Raw genomic sequence first — 25297 nt, 5'->3', positions numbered from 1 at the left:
TCTCTCTCTCTCCTCTCTCTCTCTCTCTCTCTCTCTCTCTCTCTCTCTCTCTCTCTCTCTCTCTCTCTCTCTCTCTCTCTCTCTCATCAGTTCCTTCTCTTCCTACGTATCTTCCTTAGGTAATTCTTTTCAATAATTTCAAGCTGCACACATGATATTGATCACATTATATAATTGCATTTTTAAGAAGCTACGATTGAAATATATCTTAATAGAAACTTTTCAAGCACCATAAATCTTCCGTTTTGCTCCTGTCCATCACACGCCGCACAGTCAAAGGGTGCCGCCCATGCCCGAAATAGCAGGCGTGACCGGACAGTGCCCCTGACAGTGACCTTGAGCCGACCCCAGCTGCTCCCCTCCCCACCCCTCCACTCCCTCTACCCCAGGAGTCTCCCCGTGAACGCCCAGCCCGGTAACAGGGGGCGGCAAAAACTGGACGGCGTTTAAAACCGAGCGTGGGATCGTGATTGGAAGATACCTCGTCGGACGATGCCAGGCCCCATCTGAATTGATCTCTGGGGAGGCAGTAGTTGTAGGTGCGTATTAAGTGAGAGACGGCTTCACTGATTTTGCATAGTTTGCTACGATTTGGGATGAACCACTGGACTGAATTGGCAATGTTTTAGGGCTCGATAATTAAACGTTTTCATGTGAGCGCTAGCAATACCGTGGTCCAGTTTATTTTGATACCATGTTCCAATTCTGTTTCATTTTACTGTCACTGCTTTTTACATTTTAAACATTAAAAATGTATTTGATAATTATATATTTATTCTATAAAATTATGATGTTGCTAATTGGTTTCATACTTATAACGAATCTAAAAAATGTTGTCAAATCAAATCCTACGTAAGCAATTACGTAACAAAGCCAGTTATCATTTCAAGTACTTACCTTACCGTGAAAAGTTGTAAATTATTGCCTGTCTAAATAACAACAGTAGGTACTACTACTATTTTTATTTTATATCTTTATGACAAACTTTGTTAGCAAATTCTGTATTGCCTGCTTTGACTCGCTTTCTGTTGTGCGTAAAATTTAAACCCAGCGTTTCTCACTTAAATGTATAGCAGAAGGGCTGGCTCGAAGGAAAGGGAGGTAGAAGAGCAACTCAGGAGTCAGGAACGTGAGCAGAAACAGTCTCCAAACGACTTGGATGATGTCAGAGGAGTCCTCATCTTGACGGTAGGCTGCTTATTTTTGTGCCAGTTTTGTTTGAAGGTTTCTTCTGTTTTCAGTTTTCATCAGCTTTTAGCCTCTTACCCGAAATTGCCGATCACGCAGCAGTAGCACGCATGCAGTGATAAAAGTGTTAGGAAACGCTCTAATAAGCTTACATCCCTTTGTCGTAAGGTCCTGTCATAGGTGTCGCCGTAGTCGCTACGCCAGGTGGCGCTAAAAGTCACAAAATCTGGACCGGCTGATCGATGTTGAAACATTTACATAGAAATAATTTATGCAGTCATACATTTCACTGAAACTGCATTTCACCGGACTGTATTCCGCCGTTCCGTCATTTCCACCCTCATGATGGTCCAATTCTTCTCCTCCACGCCTCAGCCCTCTGTTCCGGGCTGGCCGGACACCTTTATCCCACACGGGTAGCTCCATCCCGAGCCGGCCCGTAGCCGGCTGCGGTGACCGTCAGGGATTGGGTGGCCGGCCTGTCGACATGATGGGCTCGCCCACGGTGGAGCACCAGGGTGCCCACTCAGACCAATGTCTCCCCCTAATTTCTATCGTCCTTTCGGCTCCAAAATGGTCTTGTTAGACCGAAACAGCCTGATCCCCCCCCCCCCCCAAATAAAACAAAACCATATTACATATTATCGCGTCATCCGTTCCGACGACGACATTGGAATCGAGCTTGGCTTAGATCTTTTCTGTCAGACTTGGTACAGCTTACAGTAGCTCCCACATTTAGCCCACGTCGATACAGTTGTTGAGACTCTCGTCAACCGGGCGATGGTGACTATCCTTTAGGTATGAGCTGACCTCCATGATTGAACTCTTGTGCCGCTGTGATGCCGCTCCGCATCGGAAGCCTGGGCGTCAACGCGTAGACTAGGCTCGACGGGGAGTGGGGAAACATGTTCAGATTGCAGGTTAGGTTAATTTCAGATTGCATTGGTTAGTTTAACTCAGGTATGTAACAGTTGCTGAAGGGGTGTCTCGATGCAGACGAAAGAGAACGTCAACTAAGCCTTGTAGTGTATTCCAGACAAATGCACACGGGAAAACATTCGGTCAATATGCGCCAGTGCTCGCTATAACAACTTAGTAACAACAACAAGAAACAAATATCTGTGAAAAAATGAAATACAGCGCGGATGCCTTCTGATGAGTTGCCGCTGTCGTTCATCGTTTGCCGTAGAAGCTCTTGGTTCGCTGTGGATGGTAATTCGCCCTTGGTCCGTTGTTAAACTTCTTCAAGAGACAATTTTCTAGGGACTGAACCCCTAGAAACACTTTGGCCGCTGTGACTGATGGCGTCTTCAAGGGAATGTTTCCAAAAAGAATGAACCAGAGGATAGTTCGAATTCTCGTCCACAGCGAAAACTTTCCAGGGTGTCTTGAAAAGTTTCCCTAGAAACACTGGGGCTTGGGGCAGCAGTGCGGGTACTCTCCGTTCGGCTGCTCCACAACAGTGATACAGTTGGGCGGCGCCACGAACGGCGGACAGCGGAGCCGCGACACGCTTGGAGCAGACGAACCTCTCACAGCCTGGCCCGGTCCAGGGCACATCGGGCTGGTGGACCCGAGAGCGGATAACCCCGTAAAAACAGCGGGAGACGTGACACAGCGTGCCCTTCTCCAGCCACAGAGAGCCGTGAGCGAACACCTTGTTCTTGGTAGGTGAGAAGCAGCTGCTTGAGAGCACCCCGGTGAGAAGGAGTGAGAGGGTGAGAACTCGGAGAGCTGTGGAGAGAGCCATGGTGAGGCGGTGGTATGGCCGGCTGGCTGGAGAAGAGTGAGGTTTGGTGAGGAGATGGGGTGCTTTTAAGGGGAGTGGAGTGATGACAGGGTGACCTTTTGCGACGGGACGTCCTGGTCTTGACGGCTCGTCGTGAGGAGGGGGGGGGGGGGGGGGGGAGGGGGCGTCTGTCGGTGGCATGTGTGAAACATAACGGTGCTGGGGTCATGTGTACTTTGATGACGCTGTGCGAACTTTGCCGGGTGCGCTTAAATTCAGAGCGTAATTGCGCACGTTGTAAAATATAGATGCGTAAACAAATAGCGTCCGTGCTCATAGGCTAGCGCATATTCAACGAATTAATGATTTTTCACGACTTTAAATACGCATCAATGCTACCAGATTAAAGGCTCATGTCTCGCCTGGTTATAAATGAAAGCATCGTTTTGCCTTTGGCATCGGCCATCAATGCACAGAAAATGCGGAGCCTTCAAATATTTGTCAATACTTGGAATCGGTGTGCCCCGTCGCTTTGACACCTGAAATCTAGAGCACTCCGGTCTGTTTTCGGGGAACACTGGCGGTCGTTGCCCTTTGAGAGGCACGGGGCAGGAGAATGACCTCTGTGACGTCACATTGGCGTCACTGCAGGCGCGGATACAAGGGGGGGGCCATGGGGGCCATGGCCCCCCCCCTTGGCCGATTTTTTTCAAAAATAAAATAAAAAGTTAAAAAGCTGAAAAGGGGGCCTCCTGAAAATAAAGTGGCCGAAATCCGATGAGTTTTTTTTTTTTTAACCTACCCACTTAGTTATTTCTTAGAAGACTAGCTGAGAAGACTTCTTTGTTAGAAGATTGGTAAAGCTTTTCATAACTTGGAGGTCTCTTATACTCACAGAGATGACCACTTTTACAGGGCCTCCTAACCTGCATAGAGGGCCTCCAAGCCTGCACAGATGTCCTAACAAACACAAAATCTCTTAGCCTACACAGAGGCCTCCACTCGCATCCGAACAAAGGGCCTCCTAGCCAACACAGAGGGCCTCCTAACTCACACAGAAGGTCTCCTATCCTGCACAGAGGGACTCCAAGCCTGCACAGATATCCTCTTCGCCAACACAGGACCTCTTAATCTCCACAGAGGGCCTCCACTCGCATCCACACAAAGGGTCTCCAAGTCTGTACTGAGGGCCTGCGCTCGCATCTGCACAGAGGGCCTCCTAGCTATCACAGAGGGCTTCCTAGTTCACATACAAGGCCTCCTAGCAGGGGCGGATCCAGGGGGGCGATAGGGACTATAGCGCCCCCCGGGCGACTTTCTCATTTTCTTTTTTTTTGCAAAAAAAGCATGATAGGGGGCCCCCAAAAATAAAGTGGACGAAATCCAGGCTTAAACTTTTGGGGGTAGGTAGGGCCCCCATCGATGGGGGGCCCCCGATTCGGAATAGCCCCTCCCTTGGCAAAATGCTGGATCCGCCCCTGCGTCACTGTGACGTCATCATCAACTGGGACACCCGGAGCTGTGCGCTTATTGCACGTGGGGGAAGCATCCCGACACGGAGATGAAACGGAGGCACGGTATTGAATTATCATGTCGTTATTAAACTCTCGGTATCTTTTTGTTATATGCCTATTATCCGCTCACAGATTTGTTACGCGACGGACAGCGACCGTCACCAAGCCCTTTTTGTATTTCTTCCCACTTGCTAAAACACACAGAGAGATCATGCAATGATTCTGCAGCGGCGACAATGTGAAGCTCAGCTTTGATCGGGGTTAGGACATAATGCTCCATTATATATCTTGTCTATGCATTAGGTAATTTTGGCGCACAGCTGATCACTATTTACGTAAATTTATAAAAGTAACTTATTGAGACAGAGGAGAGTTCTCAGGCGTTGCGTCTATGACAGCATATGATAATCATGAGCATTATCATTTGCTGATATGATAATGCCAGCAGGCTTCTGGTAGCATCTACCTACACTTAGACCAATGACAATTCTTTCCGCGACGCCATCAGTGTTTTCGGCTCAGTTAACTCTGCGGGGACTTGTCCGCCGGGTCGGTCGGTTCCAGTTTTTACAGTCCGTCGCTGCCGTTGGGAGTGGTCATCGTCGTACCCCGATCCTGTCCAGTCAGTGACCTGTCTGTGTGCTGACCTCAACAAGGTCACAGGACCGGTCGACGCTAGTTTGAGGCTAAAATAGTTGTAACTAGTTTAGATTTGCACTCTCGTGCAAATATTTTGGTGAAGTTTGTTTCGAATCTTTTAAATCCTCCCATTGCATGGTTTTTAGGAAGTTTGCTACGTTTTTTTGTTTTTGTATGTTGACTTAAAATTGTTGATGTATTTGTTTTTCATTTGTGTGATCAACACATTTCTGCGAGTTGCATGATTTTCGATTTGTACACCTTGCGTGCTTGATGTGGTTTCTGTATTTGCGTGCGGACGCGTCCGTTGTATGATGTAAAAGTTTGGCTGGATGGGTAAAATTAGTGCCATTCGAAATAAATTGCTGCTCTCTGATACAGTGATGATCTAAAAAGTAGATGGATTTTGAAATGTTTTGGGATGTTCTCTACATCTGCATTCCACAATAAAGGGTGATATTGTTATTGCTATTTAATACGTCGCGTGCTATGTGAATAATAAAAATCATGCCTTCTATTTTCATGACCTCAGTAGCCAGTTTTTTGGTAGCATCCCTTACGACGGCCCGTGATATTGTTGGCGCTGCCACCTAGGCATGTTTTTATATAAGCCGGTGCCGACAAGTTTAGTGCGTGCCGGGCTTTTGACCTCACATTGGCTGCTCGTCGATATATAGTCGTGTTATCGAACCGAACCCGGCAGTGGTAGTCCTGCAGTGAAATCGATCAGAAGCGATCATGAGGGCGGTAAGTAACTAATCATGCTTTTTTTCTACGATCATAGCTAAAGAAGGCTCGAGCTAATTGCACTTGCAGAAGTGATACGGCTAGGTATAACCCGGGAAAGCGAAGGAAGTTGAGGTTTCGGTTGCATTTTTTTTGCGGTTTCAGTGTTAGCGAGATCCTTACTGAGATATTTTTGTCCCATTTCACAATGTTCTTAGCTTTTTAAGTCTTCCTTCCTGAAAATTACGTGTTTTATTTGACATTATTTGAGGATTTTACTATACAAACTGTTCATGGTTTGCCATTTATTTATGACTTTACTCCTAACTCCTAAGTTGTCTCAAAGTAACTTTCCTAGAGAAGCTGGCTTAACTGCGCTAGAATACGCCTCTTTATTACCGTTAGAGTTGCCCGTCGATCTTCCTCGGTCAATCTTCGTTGCATTATGTGCTTTTCCTGCTTTATGATCGAGTGTTTTCCCCGATATTCTGAACTCTCCCCCTCCCGGACCCCGCAGTTGTCAGTGGTGCTGCTGGCGGTAGCGGCCGTGGCAGAGGATGTCACCTTCAGGTCACCTGAGGGTCATATCTACCCGGCCAGCACCGCACCTCTGAACAGGGAGGACCTGGAGCCGGACAGCTATCACATGGGTGAGCGGAACTGGGGGAGGGAGTGTGTGTGGGGGGGGGGGGAAGGGAGAGATAAACAGCGAACAAAATGCGTATAAGTGAGCTCTAAATAGTCTCTCGGCAAACTATTTATCAAATCATAAAATAGGTTAATACTGGTACTTCCAGTCTCGCTGTGTTATTTCTGTTCCATTTCCACCTCTCTTGGGAGCTTTATAAATTACTGGGCTACATTATTTCGTACATAATCCACGTTGGAAACTTCTGTGATTAATTGTGCACTTCAAGTTCGACTGCTTTAATGGTAGTCATGCAAAATTGATTATGCAATTTTCGACTTTTTCTATAGCGACTCTGAGCTTTATTTGACGTCTAAGCTGAGAATGATTTTGAATGATTTGAAAGGAATTATTTTGAATGATTTGAAGTTAATCTAAATATAGATCTGGCTGAAAGTCTGACACCCGTCTCCGTTTCTCAGACGACGCCTACAGCGTCCACCGGTCACTGGGAGCGGCCGCCGAGGTCCACACCAGAGCCCTGCTGGCAGGGGTGCAGGAGGCCACAGAGCACTCCGACCGCGGAGTGCATGCTGCCGGACACTCCGGAGTGTCCGTCACCGCTTACGACGATGCAGTGTCTGCTGCTAATTATAACGGAGTGTCGGAGGCTACTTATACCGGGGAGTCTGTCAGCTCTGTACCTAATCGAGTGCATGTTTATTCTCACTCGTACAGCGTAGTACCCGGCAGTGCTGCCGACGGAGTTTCTGCATCCCATTACTCTTACAATGGGGTTTATCCGAGCGTTTACAATGGAGTGCCTGCTACCTCTTACAACGAACTGCCTGTTACGACTTACAACGGAGTGCCTGTTACTACCTACAATGGAGTGCCTGTGAGCACTCATAACGGAGTACTGGTGAGCACTTATAACGGAGTGCCTCTAATCCCCTACTACGGGGTGCCCAACTATCATCAGGGGGTGCCGTTTTTCGGCTATACGGCCGCTCAGTTGAGCGCCCTCCACTCGGTAGGGGGTTACAGCGTGGCCCCTACCCCTGGCGAGGTCGGTTCCGATGTGTACGATGGGTACAGCTTAGGGCCGTTCCCTGTTGATGTCTCCAAGAATGATTATTGAGCGCCCCGTATCTCTGTATCTTTTGAGTACATGGTTCAATATTAGGTCAGAGGCTGCATTTATATGTCCAACATTGTTGCTGACATATGTACTGACTGAACGAGGTGATGCGAAAGGGCATGGAAACACAATGATTGAACGTAAATACACGTGAAAATGCGCGATATATGCTGTTTGATAACGTCTGTCAAACAAGCGGCGAGCAGCGAGCAGCGAATCCAGCAGCGAGAAATGGGCCATCGCGATTTAGCTGAAAATTTGCTCACAGAACCTTCTCAGCACGTTGATTCCGAAAATCATGGTCTCTAGGGTGGGAATCTTTACCGTTCTCGAGATAGAACCCTCTAAAGTTCTTACCACCCATGACCAGGCCATCCCGATTTGGATGTGCTCACAGAGCCTTCTCAGCACGCTTATTCCGAAAATCATGGTCTCTAGGGTGGGAATCTTTACCGTTCTCGAGATAGAACGCTCTTAAGTTTTTTTACCACCCATGACCGGGCCATCCCGATTTGGCTGAAATCGAGCTGTTAAGAAAACCCTTTTAAGATTGAGCTGTTCTTTACTAAACGGTGTGTGAATGTGATCCTGATGTTATGCCCTGACTGGCTGGCACTTATTCACTGGCACATTGCAACAACTGAACACATGGAAATAATAAACAACGCCAATTAGTTGTTTTGTGACGTTTTTATTGTGACAAAACGGACAGGGTAAACGACTCGATCAGCCTTGATTAAAAACTCATTGCGAAGCCGTTTCAATCCTGCTTACCTCGCACTTCGTTTATATTCAAAAGCTTTCAGTCAAAAACAATGCATAATATGCCTGCACCATGGTAATTACTCTGTATTTATTATTTTCTTCTCAGGTCTGCAGCTTAACATAGTTGAGAACACGTGAATCAAAAAGGGATAGAGAATCAGTGAAGCTAAGTAAGGTTGAACCCTTGCCATTTTTAAGCATGTGAAAGGATCCCATTAAAATGCATCCAGGTTCACAGTCGGAATAGCCAATGTCCTGCAGTCGATGACCTGGTTAACACCCAGTGTGGTTAGGAATGCCAGCGGCTGCACCCGGGTGAAGTCGTTCCCAAACTCCGGCCCAAGCGTGTCACACAGGATCCTGGCCCAGCTGCTCTTCCGAATTTCCTGCAGCTGTGTCGACGAGAAACTATGTGGGAAGCCACCGTTATCGTAGAAGAACCGGTCTCCGTAACGCAGGTCGAAGAATTGCTGGCCAATCAAGCACTGGAAGGTGGGACCGACCTGCGCCCCTGGTGCACGCTCCTCCGCTACACCTCCGATGAAGAGGTCCACGTCGCGAGGATCGTCATACACGGAACGAAGCTTGTCGATCGCTTCCGGCGACATGACTCGAAACAGGTCACCCCAGAAGGCGACGTCGACTATACCGCAAGCTCTAGCGACCTGCGCGTAGGTTGGAGTTCCGTGGTCGCGCCCGCGCTGGATGTTGAATGCGAGGAGGTCGAGGCCGAATATGAAGTTTGTGGTGAAGAGCTGTTCGTGAAGTCCTTCCGCCATGCTTGTGTCGAACGTTTCCGATCGGCGCGCGACTAGCGTCCGCGCGTGGCCGACGAGACTCTCTGTGATGATGCTCGGGTCGAAGAAGGTTCTGGTGATGTTGATCGACCTGAACACCTGACCTTCCGCGTTGATAAGGTCGTAGACATCTCGAACCATGCTGTGGCCGAAACGGAACGCAGCGCTAGAGAAAGAGTTGGACATGGACGCGTCAACGAGGGGATCGTATAAGTTTGAAAACCCGCTTCTCAGTGGCAGTAATCCATGCGCATTTGCGTAGTCATATCCAATGATGATCGGCAGCCACTCATTGTAGATGATATGCTGCCATTCGGCATTCAGGACCCTCCTGGCCTGCTGGAAGAGCAGCTCGTCGTTCCAGTTGGGATGCCTGCGGGCTAGGCCACGAGCGATGCGGTTGTGTTCGCGCACAAAGATGGTGTGGATGACGACCAGACCGCTCTGTTCGTTAACACGACTGTCACCACCCAGGAAACAAGCGCCGGCGGATGGGCGGCAGTCATTACCTGTCCGCGGAAGGAGATCCTGCGCGCTGGTAAGCATGAGACCACCTCGGAAGGCGCGCAAAGCGTTGAACTTCGTCTCGTCGCTGCCATAGACGTTGGATGAATCTAGATAAGCGGTGAGCTCGTTAAGAGGATTGGCAGGACGAGCAATGCACAGCGGATCTGGAGCTAGTAAAGAGCGAACAACGCTCATACAACGCTGGCCAAACTGGCTGTAGAATGGGTCGTCGCTGGGAATACGGATGGGGATGCATGCAGGATGAAGTGGAAAGTCTGGGAAAGTCCTGCCGTTATTCAGGCAGCACTCAATACCACTGCCATCGCTGCGTCTTGTCAACAGCGCATGCGTTAGATCATGATCGATAAATTGACCCCATTGCATCACAGACAATGTGAAGTCGCGTAGTTCATTTGACATTGTGTCCAGCACGCGTTCACTGACTTTCCTTGCGCTGGGAAGGGTACCTCCTCGGATTGCTCTGGTTCGAGTCGTGAACAAACCGTCGTCGTAGGTGTTTGGAAGGAGGCGCTTGAACCCTGTTCTTCCACGCCCTCTTGTTGGGAACCGCAAATTGTTGCAAACACCGGTGACCGAGCGGTAGAGACTGGGCTGGCACAGGGTCGGCGCCTCTGGGACACACTCAGGGACGAGCAGCACTGTCGCCAACGACATGGGAGCGCTCGAGCCGATCCTGTTTTCAATTTCGTCGGACGCTCCCGTCGGTCCAATGCTCTGCACGCGTTCTAGGCTGCCACTAGAGAAGGACTGAAGATCAGCAACTGTCGAGACAGACTGCTGCGCTCGCTCGTTTAGCGCCAAGGCTTCGTTTGAGGGCATGGAGTTAAGAAAGGTGAGAGCTGTCGGACTTTCTGGATCTGGAGATGGTGCTTGAGACTGAGCTGCTGCCGCGAACGTACTTGTGCTCGGAGAGAACGCCTGTCTTCCGGATTGGATGACGCCTTGAAGAGAAGTGACGGCAGACTGAGAAACTCGGAAAAAGTCCTTCGATCCCATTTTCGTCGTATCAATAGGACTAAGACTGGCCAGGGGCGAGGAAGTTGGAATCGCTCGTTTGGACCTGTGGGGTTTTGGGCCACCAGCGTTCTGGCTGCTTTGGGTCTGGGTGGCATGGAACTGGCAGATAACTCCGGGAGACTGATCTGGAAGACGACACCAGTTGTAAAGCAACAGATGAGGCTGGGACGCCACTTGGGCACACAGAACTAGTGGGACACAGGCGCCACCTCTTGACGTACCCTTCAGTCCTCTTCCGCTTGTCAGAGGAGCTCCATCACCTCGAACGAGTGGGGCTTCCTGACGAGTGTCAGATCCCGTACCGGAGGAGAAGCACGCGACTCCTGATGAACCGTCAGAGAGCTTACAAGTTGAGTGGGACCCTATGGCAGAGTGAGAGGTGGTTTTTGGACAGAGCACCGGGGGAAGGCACGTGACGTTGGGTTCATGAGGCAGGTAGGTCTCGTAGCTGTTCTTGTCCTTTGTTGTTGTTGCAGTTGTTGTAGTTTTTGTCGTCATTGGCTTGTTATCCAACTTCGTCGCTGTTGTTGCCTTGCTGTCTGGCATCTGTGATGTCTTTGTTTGGTTTTGCTTGGAAGTTTTGTTTCTTCTGTCTTGCTTCGGTGCTGCTGTGGTCTTGTTGTCTGTATTTGATGCTTTTGGGCTCGATACTATTGTCGTATTGTCTAGCTTCATTCCCATGGTTTCGTTGCTAACAGCGTGTTCGCTTCCTGTTGTATTCTTGCTTCTTCCATGCTGGTTTGATATGATTGAATTTTTCTCACTCTTGTTTCGATGGTCTCGTTGACGCAATTTTCTGTCATTCCCCTTTCTTCCGCTGTTTCTGTGTCTTGCATTTCTGTTCTTTTTATTTTCATTATCGTCATCGTCATCGCCATCGTCATCGTCATCGTCATCGTCATCGTCATCGTCGTCATCATCATCATCGTCATCGTCATCATCATCACCAGTTTCATCGTCATCGTCGTCGTCTTTTGACTTAGGCCTGCTGATGGAATGTTCATGTGGTCCTGACGCCTCGGTAGCCCCTCTCTGATGGCCCTCAGAGCCCTCACAGCACTCTCCCTTGTCCCCAGTGGAGAGGGCACACCCAGTCTTGGTAGCTGCTCGCCGCGGACATTGCTTCTTGCACTCACAGCCGGCTGTGAATTGGCTGACGCAGAATAGAATCACCGCCACGAGCAGCACCTGAAAACGGTGCAGAAGAAAGGAATCAGATGATGTCACACATTGAATATGCATGTTTAGCAATATTGTTTTTAATGCACGGACGTACGAATCAGAATTTTCCATGCAACCAATGTCATGATAAATCTTTTTGCAGTTATGTTTTTTAAGTCTGGTGCTAAGTCTTGAACTAAATTAGCACAATGAATAGGGCCGACTTTTGCACTGCTGCTTACCAAGTGAATGTTTACCAAATAAATAAATGCTACCAAATAAATAAATGTTTTAGCTCAGTAAGCAACGGTGACGATTTTATTGGTAGCATTTACGAAGAACAAAATAATATAAATAACCTCTGATGAAAAACAATAATTTTCTTACACTTGGTAAAAAAAGAGGAAAAATCACACGATACAAAAATAACGCGCGCGCTACGTAACGCTACGTTATAGTACTACGTATAGTATATTACAAATGCCTGAAACAGATCACAGTGGCCCATATAATTTTGCATACCATATACTCATTCTTACACTCTTACGTACCGTTTTGGTGTCCATGGTGGCCCGCCTTCTGAGACGACCCGCTCCGCCGCCCAAGCACCTTCCGTGAAGAAGGCACGGTACCTCGGTCTAGACGCTTCACTTCCCTCGACGGTACCTCTGCCCGTACCGGCCCGGTCTCGGGCCCGGCTCCTGCCGGGCTCTGGCCCCTCCTCGCCGTACCCCGCCTATATAGCTTCTCTGCAGGGTTGTGACATGTCAGCAACGTTTTCCTCAATGTGTGGTCAAAATTGATAACAATGGATGGTAGTGAGAGGGATTCCTGAGCTATAGTGCTGCGCCACAGTGTTTTGCAATGGTTTGGCTTCCTTGTGGCCATTTGCTGAAGGCATGCACGGTGCACCCCCTAGTTTTAGTTAATCATTGGAAAGCGGCAAATGGAAATTGAAGAGGCCCACATGTATGAACATTTTTGAATGTTGACTTGATCTTGGCCGGCTTAAAACATCGGTATTATAATCAGAAGTGTGAAACCTTTCAATGGCCCTTAATCCATTAAATTTCCTTTCAACTTCAAGTAGACGTGTTTCAGTGACATTTTGTCTTGACGATACCTTTGCGATCAATGCGATCCTTGTTTTTCTTGTGGCGTTTTATTTTATTGTCTAGTAGGTATCTACATTCTACACTCTACAGGCCCTTCAGTGTTCAATTACTGGTCAAGCTATTTGATTCGGTTCTGAACTGCAATGACATGATTCTGTTTCATTACTCGAGTCATGTTGAACACTGTTTTTAAACAAGCCGTGCAAAATGACGGAAGGGCATGTTTGTCATGTTCGGTGACAAATTCTCTTGTACCGTACACAAGCACAATGATGTGAACATATGGTGTCCCACAACGAACACAGTTTTGGGGTGTAACAAGGAAAATGCCAGCTGCGCATTTATTTGCGGCTGATAGATGATGGTATGCCTCTGCTGGTTTTTATCTCAGTACCCGATTCCAACGACGCTGTTGTGTTTTGACAGTATGTTACATGACCAGTCAATGTTTTGATAATTAAATAGGTGAAGGTACAGCAGCGCGAATAAGGAAGACCCAGACAAAGCTGAGCTCTTCGCCACTGCAGTTGCAGCTGATGATCAATGATTCAGTTTGAATTATGGATTATTTGGGTAAAGATGATGGATTGACACTGACACAGTTTCTGTATCGGAACCTTTGTTAGTCGTGCTACGCAGTTCCAGAGTCCAGGAAGTTCTTTGCAGCTGTTGAAAATAACTAACTGAAGACGTTTTCCCGGCCAGGCTGCAATGGCAGGTGGAACAATGCCGTGAAACCGGGGGGGGGGGGGGGGCACGGGGCCATAACCTACCTACCTATGTTTAGAATGTACCATATGAATTATCCAGATGGTAGGATGCATTGTATTCGAACTTTCTTACGCTCAATAGCTGTCTTACGTCACCGCTTATCGATCATCTGTGAAATACCCTCCACTCTGCAACGTTTTAGATATGTTGATTTTGAGGCTTAGACGGTGTACAGAGATCTATGGGCGATGCGTTTGGCTGTTAAGCATTGTCACTATTTGGTGAGATATAATCATATGCATGACTTGTGACTCGTGAAACACTGGGATTTTACCACTGGCACTACAAAACATGAACCAGAAATCGGCGGATCATGGGTTGGCATTAGATTGGAACCAATAACGAGCGTTTGCCGTAATATGCTTAAAAACTACGAGATAGGCGATTGAATCGTTTGACCGTGGGGTTGACCCAGCTTCACCCGTAACACGAACCATGATCACTTGGACACAATACGTTTTCTTCGGGCTTTTACCACACTGTCAGTCAAGTGTCAAGTATTTGTCCCCCAGCTTTTCAGTAGACTCCATCGGTGCCCCATTGCGTGTCCTCGGCTTCAGTCGTTCTCTGCAGGATTGCAACAAGCTCTACAAACATAACTGAATTGCGAACGGTTCTGCGGAAACTCCATATCACTAGAAAAATTTGCGAGGCACCAATCTGAGTCATAGTTGGTGCATCTTGATATCCTGGGCCTCTTACCGATGTGACACGCTCTGTGGCCACTATCCTGCTTTGAGGCAAAGGTAGGCTCAGGGTTGCCCGGAGTTTTTACAGTTTGCATCGTTTAAAAAAAAAGGCGTGGCGTCGACCTGTTGCGCGGCTGCTGTGTGTGTATGCTGGGCACTGGAATGAACTGGATCATCGTTATTTTTACGTTCGCTGCTAGAACCTACAGCAAGAAAAATTTCAAAGCTGCAACATTACATCAAACACCTATAGACATTGAGGAAACCTCTATTATACATCGAACTCGCTTTTTAACCCATTAGATACGCTTGGCAGCTTTTGCTGCCACCGGACAAAATAGCGCCGCATTCCTAAACGTTGCGGTGAACATTCAAGGTTTCTCACCAGAACGGAAGACCAAAACAATGCACGTCATGTGCGCTCCGAATTATTGATCGAGAAAGCGAATGTGCTGAGAAATAAACAATTTATCGCGAGGGTGCAAGGGGCGCGCGATGGCGGCCGTGCGGCGGACACCAAAGAAGGAAGTTGTTCGCGCGCCGTCAATGAGAAACGTCGTTCACGGGCTCTCAGTCCTCTATATTTTCTCCTCCATTCCTCCTCCTTCTTCCAGCGCTAACGGCCTGAGCCGATACCACAGAGCCTCGTACAACAGGAGCCAGGAGCCAGGAGCCTGAGCCGAGCCGTAACTAAAACACGCATACACACAAAGAAAACAAGGTAAGTTCCAGACAAATACATCCGTATCATAACATTAGTCAGTCGTATCACGATAATTTCAGAATAATAAGCAAAGCGCTTCACAATAGCATCCGACATTTGGTACGATTTAGTGCTTACCGACAAATTGTCACTCTCCGGCGTAACGAACAGTGTTCATGCTTAAATCAATAGCCAAAATTCTTCCTTTTCACTCAAACAACATTTTTGCCAGTCATCAATCACATCTTTCGTCTTTATCTTTCGTAATTATTCATATTCTAGCCAGACCTTGTCAAAATCGAGCCGAAAGAAAGTAAAAAACAAAACAATCCGGTAACCATAGCAACATAGCGTAGTTACCATAGGCGGAGGGCACCGCCGCTGAGCGGCGTCGCAACGGCACCGCCGCTGGGGGCCGTGCGGCGCTAACACCCGCCCCCTTTGAACCATCCAGGTTCAAAACCAACTTCTTAACTATACCTACATATAACAACACATAGGCACACTGCACAGCCTACCGAAACAAGCGTCGCTGAGATCAGCATCAACACACGCAAGTAGAACGCATCCTATATACATGCACCGTTCCTGATTTCTATCATTGTGATTGTATCATGAGCCTGTGTGGCGTGTCATGATCTAAAGTGTCCGGTGTCAATGACTTAGCGGTGTGCTGCTAGACTCATGCTGTGTTATACAGTGTAGCTGCAGCTCCATCGCTTCACCAAGACTGCTCTTCTGCGCCCAGAATCTTCACTACCTTCGTGACAGGTCTCAGAAACATGGTTCCTCGAGCGCGGACCTTCACAGAGCGCACACGCCCGTCCTTACTCATCAGGGTCTCCTTCACGAGACCCAGCGGCCACACACCGCGTGGTACCGATTCGTCTACCATGACGACGACGTCACCGATCCGCAGGTTCGTCCGACTTCTCGTGGCAGCGCGAGATCGCTGCTGCAGGAGAGGCAAGTATAGCCGTCTCCACGAACGCCAAAACTGCTCAGCTAGGTAAGCAGCTTGTCGCCATCTCTTGGGTCCATCCAGGTCATCTTCACTTGAAGAATCACATACCGGTGTCACACACTTCAAATGCAGGATGTGATTCGGAGTCAGAGGCACCTCGTCACGAGGGTCCGACGAAACCGGCACCAGCGGCCGATTGTTCATGATGCACTCGGTTTCGCACAAGAGTGTGTGCAACACAAGAGTGAGTGTGTGAGAGTGAGTCGCACAAGAGTGAGTGTGTGTTTGTGTGTATGCGTGTTTTAGTTACGGCTCGGCTCAGGCTCCTGGCTCCTGGCTCCTGTTGTACGAGGCTCTGTGGTATCGGCTCAGGCCGTTAGCGCTGGAAGAAGGAGGAGGAATGGAGGAGAAAATATAGAGAAACGTCGTTCACGGGCTCTCAGTCCTCTATATTTTCTCCTCCATTCCTCCTCCTTCTTCCAGCGCTAACGGCCTGAGCCGATACCACAGAGCCTCGTACAACAGGAGCCAGGAGCCAGGAGCCTGAGCCGAGCCGTAACTAAAACACGCATACACACAAAGAAAACAAGGTAAGTTCCAGACAAATACATCCGTATCATAACATTAGTCAGTCGTATCACGATAATTTCAGAATAATAAGCAAAGCGCTTCACAATAGCATCCGACATTTGGTACGATTTAGTGCTTACCGACAAATTGTCACTCTCCGGCGTAACGAACAGTGTTCATGCTTAAATCAATAGCCAAAATTCTTCCTTTTCACTCAAACAACATTTTTGCCAGTCATCAATCACATCTTTCGTCTTTATCTTTCGTAATTATTCATATTCTAGCCAGACCTTGTCAAAATCGAGCCGAAAGAAAGTAAAAAACAAAACAATCCGGTAACCATAGCAACATAGCGTAGTTACCATAGGCGGAGGGCACCGCCGCTGAGCGGCGTCGCAACGGCACCGCCGCTGGGGGCCGTGCGGCGCTAACACCCGCCCCCTTTGAACCATCCAGGTTCAAAACCAACTTCTTAACTATACCTACATATAACAACACATAGGCACACTGCACAGCCTACCGAAACAAGCGTCGCTGAGATCAGCATCAACACACGCAAGTAGAACGCATCCTATATACATGCACCGTTCCTGATTTCTATCATTGTGATTGTATCATGAGCCTGTGTGGCGTGTCATGATCTAAAGTGTCCGGTGTCAATGACTTAGCGGTGTGCTGCTAGACTCATGCTGTGTTATACAGTGTAGCTGCAGCTCCATCGCTTCACCAAGACTGCTCTTCTGCGCCCAGAATCTTCACTACCTTCGTGACAGGTCTCAGAAACATGGTTCCTCGAGCGCGGACCTTCACAGAGCGCACACGCCCGTCCTTACTCATCAGGGTCTCCTTCACGAGACCCAGCGGCCACACACCGCGTGGTACCGATTCGTCTACCATGACGACGACGTCACCGATCCGCAGGTTCGTCCGACTTCTCGTGGCAGCGCGAGATCGCTGCTGCAGGAGAGGCAAGTATAGCCGTCTCCACGAACGCCAAAACTGCTCAGCTAGGTAAGCAGCTTGTCGCCATCTCTTGGGTCCATCCAGGTCATCTTCACTTGAAGAATCACATACCGGTGTCACACACTTCAAATGCAGGATGTGATTCGGAGTCAGAGGCACCTCGTCACGAGGGTCCGACGAAACCGGCACCAGCGGCCGATTGTTCATGATGCACTCGGTTTCGCACAAGAGTGTGTGCAACGTCTCTTCTGTGAATGTTTGGCTGGTTAACAGACCATTCAGGATCTTCCGGACGCCTCTGATGAGACGCTCCCACACACCGCCGTGGTGGGAAGCGGCAGGAACGTTGAACATCCACTCGATGCCCTTGTCCAGCATCGCTCTCTTCAACTTCTCTTCGTTCGCGTGCAGTGCATCAACTTCTTCCTTCAGCTCCTTGTCTGCTGCTGTGAAGTTCGTTCCCCTGTCGGAACGCATCAGGCGAACGTTCCCGCGTCTTGCAATGAAGCGGCGCAAGGCACAAATGAATGAGTCCGCAGAAAGGTTGTCTGCGAGCTCGAGATGCACGGCTCTCGTGCTGAGGCATGTGAAAATGACTCCAAACTTCTTCACCTGACCTCTACCTCTCTTGGCGTATAGCGGCCCGAAGTAATCTACACCAGTGCTACTGAACGGGTGAGTGGCCTCCTCTACACGATCCTGTGGCAAGTCTGCCATCTTCTGTCCCTCAACTGGGCGCTGTCGTCTTCTGCACTTCACACATCTGTGCAAACACCGTCGTACTGCGCTGTTCCCTTTCAGTACCCAGTATCGAGTCCTGAGTTCAGAAAGAACATACTGGCGTCCTTCGTGTCCTGCCCTCTCGTGACGATCAGCGATGATCAGGTCAGTTACCTTGTCCTTGTCTGGGAGAATCAGAGGATGCTTGGCAGCCCAGTCCAACGCAGAGTTCATCAAGCGTCCGCGCATCCTGATGAGACCGTCCTCCACGAATGGGCTCAGCCGCGCCAGACGACTGGCACATCGCACCTCACGTCCCACTCCCAGGTCAGTCAGTTCTTGCAGAAAATGAGTTTTCTGAACATGCTTCACGATGATCCTCTCGGCATCTTCTATGTCAGCAGGAGTGAGCTCCCTCACATTGGAGGCTCCCTGCTCGTCTCTGGCCTTCAGCTGCAGAGTCTTGATCGTTCGGCGGATCCATGCCACCGCTCTCGTGAGTCTCTTCCATGACGAATGATATTCAATCAGACGATCGATGGGATTGGCGCTGGAGTTGTCAGCCTTCTTGTTCTGCACGACGACAGCTGCCGAACTTGTCTTCGCTTGCTTCACTTCCGGGTCATCCGGGTGAATCTCACCGACGCACGGAGACCTTGGCCAATTCTCCTGTGAGCTCCTGAGAAATGGCGGGCCGTTGTACCACATGTCGCTGTCTTGCAGTACTCCTCTTGAAACCATGTCAGCAGGATTCAGCGACGAGGGTACGTACCGCCACTGTTCGTTCTTCGATCCAGCGTGTATCGCAGCAAGTCGATTCGCCACATAGATGTGATAGCGCGAGGTCTCGTTCTCGATGTAACGCAACACGGTCGTGCTATCCGTCCAAAAGGTGACGTCATGGATCTTCATGTCCAGTGCTCGCAAGAGCTCTTGGTTCACGTCTACGGCAAGCTTGGCTGCGGCTAGTTCAAGACGCGGGACCGTAATCGCTTTGAGCGGAGCGACTCGGCCTCGGCTAAGAGCCAGGGAACAGAACACTTCACCATCTCCGCGCACAGTGCGTATGTATGACGCGGTGCCATAGCCCTTCAGACTGGCGTCACTGAAGTGGTGCAGACTCATTGCATCCGCGGCACTTATGCCATACGGATCATAACATCTTGGCACGCGTACGTCTGGCAGGGACTTCAACCCACTCAGCCATCTGTTCCATTCTTCTTCAACTTCATTGGGAATGTCATCGTCCCAGCCGGTTCGTAGACGCGTCAGTTCCTGAAGAATCATCCGTCCTTGAAGAACGCGAGGAGCAGCCAGGCCTAACGGGTCGTAACAGGCTGCGGTCGCGGAGAGTATTCCGCGTCGAGTACGTGGTCTTCTGTTTAGAGCGTCTACGTCGATGCTGAATCCAAGCTCATCCCTGTGAGTATCCCAGAGTACACCTAAGACTCTCTCGCTAGAAGAGGTTTCCTGTCCAAGGTGAGTTTCAGTCTTTCCCTTGTCATCTTCTGATAGCGCTCTCAGAACTTCGGTGCTGTTGGAGTTGAACTTCGTGAGTCGGAAGCCACCCATGCTGCACAGCTGCTTCAGGTCCTGCGCCATCTTCGCAGCGGAGGCTTCTGACGTCGTCGATTGGCATACGTCATCCACATAGAAACTTCTTTGCAGTGTCTTCTTCACTTCGGGGGTGTATCCTGTGCCGAAGTCTTCTGCCGTCCGATGAAGAGCGTAGTTCGCGCAACTGGGACTGGATGTCGCTCCGAACAGATGTCTTGTCATCCTGAAGACACGTGGTGTTGAAGAAGTGTCGCCTTCTGGCCACCACAGGAAGCTCAGATAGTTCCTGTCGCTCTCCGGTACCATCACCTGAAGAAACATGGACTCGATGTCACCGGTAAAGGCTACCGTCTCTTGTCGGAAGCGGACTAGCACGTCCACCAGGGAGTTCGTCAGGTTCGGGCCTTGCATGAGTACATTATTCAGACTCACTCCATTGTATGACGCGCTGCAATCAAAAACTACTCTAAGCTTGTTTTTGGTCGGGTGATACACCCCATGGTGCGGGATATACCAGCGCTCTTCTTTTCCTTCTTCTGAGTCTGGTGCTGCTTCCTCAGCATATCCTTGAACCAGAAGCTTCTTCATCTGCTCCTTGTAGTCAGCTGCATATCTTGGATCCTTCTCGAACTTTCTTCTCAGTGATTCCAGTCGTCTTGCTGCCATCACTCTGTTGTCTGGCAGATCGGGTTTCGCATCTCGGAATGGCAGACCGATTTCGTACTTCTTTCCGTCCTTCTTGCATGTATCTTCCACCTTGAGGCACCACTTGACGTCCTCGACTGAGTAGCCTCTGCGACTATCATGGCTGTCAAGGAACTCGAGCTCGGGATCTTCCAGCATCTTGATGCGGTTGACACGCGCGACGTGTGCACCTGGTCCCTTCTTACCCTCAACGCCACAGACCAGCCAACCGTATCTGGTTCTGACGGCGTAGGGGCCCTTCTGACCTGGGCAGCTCACCACTTCCAATGGTTCTGACACCACGCTGGCGTTTGCACCGATGAGCAGACCGATCTCTCTTGATGTCTTCTCAGTAAAACCAGCTTCAACTCCACGTTGTCGGAGATGTGGCCACTTGCTGATGTCTTCTTGCCGTACGATGTCTTGCTTTTCCACCGGTATGTGCTCTAGAACATACAACGCTGGAAGTTCAACTTGGTTGCCACCATCTTCAGTTCCAATACTGACACCAGTGACCAACGAGGTCTTCATTCTTCGCTCTCCATTGATGGTGGACATGACTACATATGTCTTCTCGTCTGGTTGAATGCCTAACTGACTTGCCAGCTTACGTGAGATGAATGAGTGCGTGCTGCCAGGATCTATGAAGGCTCCAGTCAGCACGGACCGTTCCTTGACGTTGGCTGATACTGGAAGCACCTGCAGCTTTCCACCGCCTTCACACTCTTGTGACACATGTCCTGCCGTCACGACGTTGGCGTTGGGCAGCGCATCTCTGTGCATACTTGTAGGATGCGACTTCTCGCACTTCTTACAGCGGCTTCGTTTCTGACAGTTCTTGGAGATATGTCCTTCATGTAAGCAGCCGAAACATAGTCCATGTTGACGTATGTAGTCAGTCTTCTCTTCCTCAGTCTTCGCCCCGAAAGCTCTGCAAGTCTCCAGGTCATGAGGATGCTCGCAGTAGGCACACTTGGCCGGTTGCTTCATGTTGCTTGCGTAAGCTCGACTTCTTCGTTCTTGGTGGAGCTGATGCTCCCGATTCTTCATCTGCTTTCCTGCAGGCTGCTGTGCTTTCTGCACGGTCGTGGCTTGTGGTCGTGTGTCCTTCTTCTCTTGAGCACTGAGCACATGTCTTCCATAGACAGAGTGGGACACGATCCTTGCTTCTGATTCGATGAACTCGACGAAGTCTCTGAAACTGACCTGCCTCTGGTCAGTCCTCTTCCTTTCTCCGTCTTCTCTTCTGTCTCGTCTCTGATCCTGTTCGATCCTGTCGACCGCTCTGCGCCAGCGATCAGCGACCCACGGCGTCTTCTGAATGGCCTGGCAGATCATCCATGAATCAAACCCACTGTCTGCCAAAACAGGTGAGTGAAGAGCGTTGAGAGCACCTCGCAGAAACACTGAGTAGTCATCAAGGCCGTTCACATCTTCATATCTCACGCGCGGGTAGTTTTGAATCTTCTCGATCACTGATGCTCTAGACTTCATCACATTGTCATATCTCACCTTGAGTAGACGAATAGCTTCACTGTAACCATCATCACCCAGGTAGACGCAGGTGGCTACAATGTCACGAGGCTTACCTTTGGTCAGCTGCAACAGGTACATCAGCTTCTCTTCTTCCCTGTCCAGCCTACATGCAATGTTAGACTGGAAAGCTGTGATGAATGGTAGGAAGTCTTCTTCGGTTCCATCAAACGCACGTAACTCCAATGGCTGAAGTCCGATTCTTCTCATCACCAGCCTGTCCGTTGTGTTGAGATCCATTTGCTGAACTGAGCCAGCCGACTTGTCATGAGATGCTCTTCCTGCACCTGCATGTCTGTCTGCTTTCGTTTCATTGTCTTGTTTTTTGTCATGTTTCATTTCATCTTGTTCACTTTCATGTGCTTCATCATCTTGCTTATGTTCATTTCCAGCTTCATCGTCTTCTTCATGTTCAAGTGCTTCAAATCGTGCCAGCACAGCTTCTTTGGCTTCACACTCCTTTAGTTCAGCCAGCAGTTGCACTTCCTCTTGCTTTCTGCGCAAGTTTTCTATCTGTTCCTCAAGTTCATGTTTCTGCTTCAATGCATTCATCTTCGCCTTCAGCCCGGCTAATCTGGCCGCTTCAATAGCTCTCTGTGACGTGACAGATGCTCTGCTGGACGTAGACTTGACTGATCTTGCATCAGTACCATCGTGACTTCTTACGTCCATCTGAAACGCTTCCTTTCTTGCGATCGACTCTGGATCAACATCGGCTTGACTTCTTGCATCTTCATCGGGCATCACCGCTTTCTTGAAGCACGCCTCCTCTCTCAGAACTTGCGCCAACCGCTCCTTCAGAACAGCTTTGGTTCCTCTGGAATCTTCTCCGCGGGCGTCCAGCTCACGCTTCAGGTCCCGCACTACCAGTTTCTCGATGTCAATGTCCATAGCTGATGTATGTTAATATACCTATGTGCATGTGAAAGCGTAATGCCAAATGTGTTCAGCACTGATAAACAGCAGCTGTCATAGTCGGGTGCATCTCGTGTCAATGTACCGCGAAATGTACCAATAGCAGTACCATATTGTACCCAAGAAGCATATAACTGTCAATGTTCAAATCGTCTGACTGTCAAATGTACCTACCAATGGCAGCATCATATGGTACCAAAACAAACCCATTGTCAAAGCTCATATTGCCTGGCTGTGGAACGTACCAAGGCAACATCATGTTGTACCAAATCAAGCCTGTCATCAAAGTTCACATTCCCTGGCGGCAAAATGTAAGGCAGCACCGTACCGTACACAACATGCGTCGACCAGGTTATATCCGGCCAGGCTGCGAAACGTACCAACGGCAGCACCGTTCTATGCACAACATGGGTACACTGCACTTGTACCAATGGCAACAGTTCAACATGGCAACACTGATCATCGGTACCACTTAGTACCAATGGTACACTCGTACTTCTAGCGCAGTCGGCGCAGGCTGCCAGTCGTACCAACGGCAACAGTCAACAAATGTTCCACGAGCATTAACACTGACGAATAGTGTTTTTCAAAGCAAGAGTTCATCTGGTAGGCAATGCAATGCGCAAATGGCGACAGCATCAAAGCAAGCTGCTGAAACTAGTGACATTGTGGCACTTATCGCGTTGTAGAATTTGAAGTCTGATGGCGCTGGAGAACTCGCCGTTTCCGCCGCCGTTCTTGAAGTCGCATTCTTGAAATTTGTCGTTACTAAATGTTCGCGCGCCGTCAATGAGAAACGTCGTTCACGGGCTCTCAGTCCTCTATATTTTCTCCTCCATTCCTCCTCCTTCTTCCAGCGCTAACGGCCTGAGCCGATACCACAGAGCCTCGTACAACAGGAGCCAGGAGCCAGGAGCCTGAGCCGAGCCGTAACTAAAACACGCATACACACAAAGAAAACAAGGTAAGTTCCAGACAAATACATCCGTATCATAACATTAGTCAGTCGTATCACGATAATTTCAGAATAATAAGCAAAGCGCTTCACAATAGCATCCGACATTTGGTACGATTTAGTGCTTACCGACAAATTGTCACTCTCCGGCGTAACGAACAGTGTTCATGCTTAAATCAATAGCCAAAATTCTTCCTTTTCACTCAAACAACATTTTTGCCAGTCATCAATCACATCTTTCGTCTTTATCTTTCGTAATTATTCATATTCTAGCCAGACCTTGTCAAAATCGAGCCGAAAGAAAGTAAAAAACAAAACAATCCGGTAACCATAGCAACATAGCGTAGTTACCATAGGCGGAGGGCACCGCCGCTGAGCGGCGTCGCAACGGCACCGCCGCTGGGGGCCGTGCGGCGCTAACAGAAGTTGTGAAGTTGGTGTGAATAAATGTTGCCTTTTTATTATTGATGATTGTAAAGAAATCTGTAATTATCACTGGGAAGAGCTCAGGTGCGACATCAATTTCTCTAAACATCGCCAATCGTGCGTTATATTTAGGTGGCAGCAAAAGCTGCCAACCGTATCTTACGTAGTCAAAAATGGAGCAGTTACGTCCTTTTTGCTGTGCCATTCGTACATGAGCAGCAATGCCTGACTTTATGGCGCATAGTGTAATGCCCCAGTTCCTTGCCTTTCCAAAAAGGGTCATTATCGGGGTTTCTGCTATGTATTCTTGTCTGCAGAGCATCACATACCAATGCACTACCAGGCGTATAATGTATTCCGCCATAGCTGAAGCATGGGGGCGTTGAACTACGCTCTAACGGAGTGGTGCGGACAAACTGTCATCAGAGGATCCATCCCTTAAAAGGCACGCCATCGCCTAAGGGAAGATGGTGCCGTGGCTCTATACTCTATAGACGAACGGGAAGAGGGGCGCCTTTGAGGCCTATGGGGCCGCCCCCGCCCTGCTCCCGCAGTAGCGGCGGAACACCTTCAATTAAAGGGGGGGGGGGGGCACTGTCGACTTTTGGTCCCATTCTTTCCATGCAACGCCCACAGGGCTAACGTTAAAATGCCAAAATCAAAGGGGGGCACGGTGCCCCGGTGCCCTCCCCGTTCCGCCGTCTATGCGGCTCCCGCCCCCCCCCCCCCCATGCAAAAGAGGGGCGCCTACAAAGGTCATGGCCATGATGGCGCATCTGCACTAAGAGGGGCGCCTGCATGCCGAAGACGGGCGCCTATGAAGCCCAGTGGGGCGCCTCAATGAGAAAGAGAGACGCCTGTAAGGTCTATAGGGGTGCATCTGTTGTCCACTCCATAGG

The 25297-nt window shown here is 49.3% G+C and overlaps 3 protein-coding genes across 4 annotated transcripts; all 3 read right to left on the bottom strand.

Moving 5' to 3' along the window:
- Positions 1 to 8329: 8329 nt before the first annotated feature.
- On the bottom strand, positions 8330 to 13116 carry LOC122367634 (peroxidase-like). The gene is made up of 2 exons (XM_043340939.1): positions 12385 to 13116; positions 8330 to 11860 (listed from the first exon to the last, which is right to left on the bottom strand). Exons 1-2 carry the CDS (start codon positions 12397 to 12399, stop codon positions 8546 to 8548), a joined length of 3330 nt encoding a protein of 1109 aa, XP_043196874.1. The 5' UTR covers positions 12400 to 13116; the 3' UTR covers positions 8330 to 8545.
- A 1819-nt stretch (positions 13117 to 14935) lies between these two features.
- Positions 14936 to 20815, bottom strand: LOC122367633. Of its 2 annotated transcripts, none has more exons than XM_043340938.1 (2): positions 17798 to 20815; positions 14936 to 16261 (listed from the first exon to the last, which is right to left on the bottom strand). In XM_043340938.1, exons 1-2 carry the CDS (start codon positions 20726 to 20728, stop codon positions 15833 to 15835), a joined length of 3360 nt encoding a protein of 1119 aa, XP_043196873.1. In that variant the 5' UTR covers positions 20729 to 20815; the 3' UTR covers positions 14936 to 15832. The 2 variants fall into 2 exon arrangements, 1 of the variants encoding a protein (XP_043196873.1); XR_006254091.1 differs by lacking the exon at positions 14936 to 16261 and adding an exon at positions 16484 to 16634 and having other exon boundaries at positions 16786 to 20815.
- Positions 20778 to 24369, bottom strand: LOC122367638. Its single transcript, XM_043340944.1, has 3 exons — positions 24102 to 24369; positions 20849 to 23950; positions 20778 to 20810 (listed from the first exon to the last, which is right to left on the bottom strand). The coding sequence occupies exons 2-3, from the start codon at positions 22991 to 22993 to the stop codon at positions 20778 to 20780; spliced, it is 2178 nt and encodes a 725-aa protein (XP_043196879.1). The 5' UTR covers positions 22994 to 23950; positions 24102 to 24369.
- Between the last annotated feature and the right edge of the window lie 928 nt (positions 24370 to 25297).

This window comes from Amphibalanus amphitrite, unplaced genomic scaffold (genome assembly GCF_019059575.1).
Source record: "Amphibalanus amphitrite isolate SeventyFive unplaced genomic scaffold, NRLGWU_Aamphi_draft 000884F_arrow, whole genome shotgun sequence".
Lineage (NCBI taxonomy): Eukaryota > Metazoa > Arthropoda > Thecostraca > Balanomorpha > Balanidae > Amphibalanus > Amphibalanus amphitrite.
This window is presented reverse-complemented; position numbering and strand designations above follow the sequence as displayed.

Bases quoted from the DNA above. Each gene is read 5' to 3' on its own strand.
- LOC122367633 (XM_043340938.1), bottom strand. From the start codon at position 20,728: ATGCTGGAAGATCCCGAGCTCGAGTTCCTTGACAGCCATGATAGTCGC. The intron at 16,262-17,797 runs GTGCCGGTTTCG...AATCGGCCGCTG, and splicing joins TCATGAACAATCGGCCGCTG to GTGCCGGTTTCGTCGGACCC.
- LOC122367638 (XM_043340944.1), bottom strand. From the start codon at position 22,993: ATGGACATTGACATCGAGAAACTGGTAGTGCGGGACCTGAAGCGTGAG. The intron at 20,811-20,848 runs GTGAGCTGCCCA...CTACGCCGTCAG, and splicing joins TGTCAGAACCATTGGAAGTG to AACCAGATACGGTTGGCTGG.